Consider the following 4,242-nt stretch of genomic DNA (forward strand, 5'->3'; position numbering starts at 1 on the left):
AAAAGTCCTTGGCTAGTGTAAGCATTACCTAGCAACAACTAAAACATCGGTGCTTTATCAACTTTGTTCTCATCTTAAATCCAAAACACTGTACCAGCTACTAGAAAAGAAATTAACTCTATCCCTGCCGAAACCAGGACATTTGTGTATAGTAAATTACTTCACTGTAATCCCTACACAGAAATATTTTCCGTGTTATTTGAAAAGCACTACCAAAGTGTTGCAAATCCTCAAATATCACAGAAAATGCAAAGACAATATCTGCTCTTCAGCTGTGTTGAGTGCATAAAGTTCGGGAGATACATTATGCCTCTCTTAAAATAAAGTCTTTCAGATGTGGAAAACATAATTTGTTTACAGTTAATTTATATACTCAGGAAGATTGATCTGCAAGTTGCTTCTAATAGAGTTTGCTTTTGAGTTGCTAAAAAGATGAAATTGTAGCAAAATGGTACTTCTGCTATTTTAAACACTATCAAGAGAACATGAAGAGGCTTAGGCTTAGGATGTGTTTCTGAATCTTACAATGTGAGTCTCTGAGCTTCTGACCGCATCTAAAGGGTGCGTACGGCATACCTCAAGATTAATACTTGTGCAAGTGAAAGGAAATAATGGTGTACATATGCAGACATGCAATAGCAAAACAGCTGAATTGCAATCTTGAAGTACACTGTAATGTTTTACAGGTGTCTGTACTGATAAGAAACTTCTCCCTGAAGGTTTGGACAGTAAAAGACCAAAGCCAATTAAGTTGCCAAATCAGGCCTATATTAATCTACCTCTTTGGAAAGATGATCAGGGAGAGAGTACAGTAGAACATGAGAGCTTTGAAGAAGGAACTTCTGCTAGTTCTACAAATAGTACTCCTCAAATGACACCTACAAACAGTCTGAGCAGGACGCTGCAGAAAAAGAAGACTGATTCAGTGCTGTATGGGTGTGCTGTCCTCCTTGCATCTGTTGCCCTGGGCTTAGACATCAGAGAGCTGAACAAGTCACAGGGTCCAGATGAACTCTTGCCTAAAGATGAGAAGAAGAAGCGTGATGGAATATTTCAGCGTGCTTCAAAATTTCGTAGGAGTGCCAGCCCTACAAGACTGCAGTCCAAGAAAGAGGAAACAAGTATTCCATCCCTAAATCCAGCTGCAAATACTGTGAATCTTCTCTCTATGCCCTCCATTTCCACAAAATGCCTACTTCAGTCTGACAGTGAAGATGCATTTGTAAGCACTGTGCTTGGTGACTGTGGTCCATGTAGTTCCACTGATGACTTTTCATCTGAAACTTCTGAAAGTAAGAGAGAACAGAGGATACAGCTGGCTCCTAACACAGTTTCTACACGATTAAGAAATCAGCCTTTTAATCTTTGTCTGAAACAAGAATCTCAAAATGTGCCAAATGATTCCTCGACAAAGTTAAGTGTGTTGGGTCACAGACGAACCTTATCAGATGGGAACAATTTTCAGGCCACAGGTGGGTAATTAAGAACTTAAAATGTAGGGGATTTTTAAGTGTAGAAACAGAAAATGTAGGGAAACTAATGAGTTGCTAAGATTTTTGTTACACTGTTATGTGTTAGCTGAGCCGCCATAACTGTATGTGGGTAAGCCGTCTGCCTGAACCCTGAATAAACTACCTCCACTTGGAATAGTATCCTGTTAGGAGTGTGGGTATGGAGATTTAAGGGGAAGAGGTGGTTCATTTTAAGGTGGTATCTGTTTTTCACAGGTATTGCAAAAGTAGGTTTCCCTGGTCTTTTCATGTCGGCGAGAACCTGCTTTTTGTGAAATGTACAATATTAGCATTATGCCTGAAATAAACTGAGACTGTTTCAGGTGCATGCATTATGTAGTAGTGGACTTTCTGAGACTGAGAGTACGCTTGTTTAATATAGTTTCACAGTCTGCATAGGTGAGTGATTGAGCATCATTTTAGTACTGCACATTTATTAACTCCAAGAAGAACAAGTCTGGTAAGATTTGATTTGCTTGCTTGACCTAGAAGTTATGTCACGTTCCACGAATCCTTAAGTTAAGCTGTTGATAAAAATTTAAGCTGAAAAAAAGGTCTTTAAATCTGGTTTCCATGTAAATGGATAAGTTCGTGATTAATGAGTTTTTGAAAAGAAGTTCTAAATTTCAATACTGGTGTTCTATGGTGGCTTAAATGTAATATTCTTCATGGTGTTCTATGCATATGCAATTACTCATAATAACTGGACAAATTTGTGGGGCTTTATTCCAGTATTAATATTAATCCAGTTACCGGGTGGTTAACACTTTCTCTATATATCTCTTTTGTAGCAACAAAAAATAAATTCTTATGGCCTCTGGCAGAGAGTATAGATGCAAAATGTTATTTGAGCACAGCTGGTCCTCTCTTAGGAGATTCCCCACAAATGTATAAGCCTCTTAATTTTTCTGGTGGAAGAAAACCCACTAGTGTTTATGGCAACCCAGTTTTACAAATGGCAAAGAAATCAAGAAGTCACAAGGTTTAAATTGTCTCTTTTTGTTTGGCCCTTCCTTTCCCCTAGCTAATGGATTTGCTTCAACCAATGATGTCTCCACGTTACCAGTTCTATCAGTTACTGGAACTCTGCACTCTCCGTCTGTTCAACAAAGAAGCAATCACAGTGGTGTTTCAACTGAAAAGCAAAGCGCTGTCAATATTATATCAAGGCCTCGACCTTCTTCTCTAAGAAGTAAAATTGATGCATGGCAGATTATTCCACGTATTGTTAAACCAAACTCTAAAGACTCTGAATACTTAGAGGGCAGTGTAGATCCAGATGTTAACTTCTTGCCAGATACGGAGGAAAGAACTAACTGCCACATGCCCTCGTTACTTGATATTGATGTGGAAGGTCAAAACAGAGACTGTACTGTGCCTTTATGTAGAATGAAGAGCAAAACTTGTCGGCCATCTATATATGAACTGGAGAGAGAGTTTCTGTCGTGAGTGCCTTTCATTTTAAACGTTTGCTTTTTAAAGGGGAACAAATACAAAATTCTTGTCCATCTAATGCTTTGTGCTGCTGTTTTCTGATGTACTGTGACAAATAGTACCAAAATTATTAAAATGGGCAGCTAATTAAGAAAGTGTAGTAGGTGCCTTTTTCAAATGTTCCTTGGAATTCCAGCTAGTAACTAAAAGCACAATGCTGCAAAATAGTATTCTAGGTGAACTTTATAAGCATATTTTGAATGACTGAAATAACATGCCCACCTCCCTCTGCAGTGTCACAGAAGTTTTCTTTAGGTTTGAGGGGTTTTGCTAGAAGTTTAATTTTTGCACGTTGAAAAAATGAATGACATACAGTAAGGTCGTGTTCCGTCAAGAAGAGTTTCGCCTGAGAAGCGGTTGTCTGCAGCTTGCCTCTGTGGCCTGTAGAATTAGGGAACGGGGCAGGGGATTTAAGGTGCTGGTGCAGGAGGCTTTGTTCACTCCTCGTTAAGTAGCTGGTTACTTTTTGGCATTTGATACTGAAATTGGTTGAGGACCAGCAGCTCAATTTGCAGTCTTTGCCCTTGGTTTTTGTGAGAACTTTCAACTGTGTGCATTAGTTTCTCCAGAAAGTTACACAGCTTGTATAAACACTTAGGTTTCAGCCACCATATCGATTTGAGAGGGTAAACTTTAGTATTGCGATTGGATTAAAGGTATTTGACATACTTTATAATGTGAAGCAACATTCCTTGTAGGTAAGGATACACTGGAACGTAAATATTTGTACTCCTAACCTTTTGAAGACTACAGTGTTTGCACTGAAAACAATATTCTTGGTTTGGGATTTTTTGTTTGTGGTGGAGCGGTTTGCCCGCCTTGTTTTTTAAACTCTGCTGCACCTTGTATTGAGGGAAGATGATGGGTTTTAAGGATGACTGGTTTTAAGTGAGCCAACAGTGCATTTTACTGCACTCAAATTTTAAAACTGCGATAATTTAATATTAAATCTTTCAGTATAATCCCTGCAGCTTTTCTTCCTAAAGTTACTACTGAGTGCCAAGCTATTCATATTTAGGAATTAAAGAACAGAAACAGATATGCTTGACTGGTTTTCAGTGATGGAAAGGTTCCAGAAAATTCCAAGTAGTTAACTGTGGGGGAAGGAACATTTAATCTTGATAACACTGATAGTTTAATTTTTTACAGTATCACTAAGTGATTAAATAAAACCAAATGTACAGTATGATTTCCCTGATGGAAACATTTCTAGAATTAAAAGAACATCCCTCATATT

The 4,242-nt window shown here is 38.2% G+C and overlaps 1 protein-coding gene across 1 annotated transcript in view; it reads left to right on the forward strand.

The window, feature by feature from the left end:
- Positions 1–2,960, forward strand: part of MAP3K21 (mitogen-activated protein kinase kinase kinase 21) — a 30,092-nt gene extending 27,132 nt beyond the window's left edge. The window contains exons 9-10 of the mRNA XM_019472714.1: positions 687–1,472; positions 2,536–2,960. Of these exons, the coding sequence (XP_019328259.1) occupies positions 687–1,472; positions 2,536–2,960 (1,211 nt within the window). The remainder of the gene's footprint in view (positions 1–686; positions 1,473–2,535) is intronic.
- Positions 2,961–4,242: the final 1,282 nt, after the last annotated feature.

This window comes from Aptenodytes forsteri, unplaced genomic scaffold, assembly GCF_000699145.1.
Source record: "Aptenodytes forsteri isolate BGI_AS27 unplaced genomic scaffold, ASM69914v1 Scaffold132, whole genome shotgun sequence".
Taxonomy (NCBI): Eukaryota; Metazoa; Chordata; class Aves; order Sphenisciformes; family Spheniscidae; genus Aptenodytes; species Aptenodytes forsteri.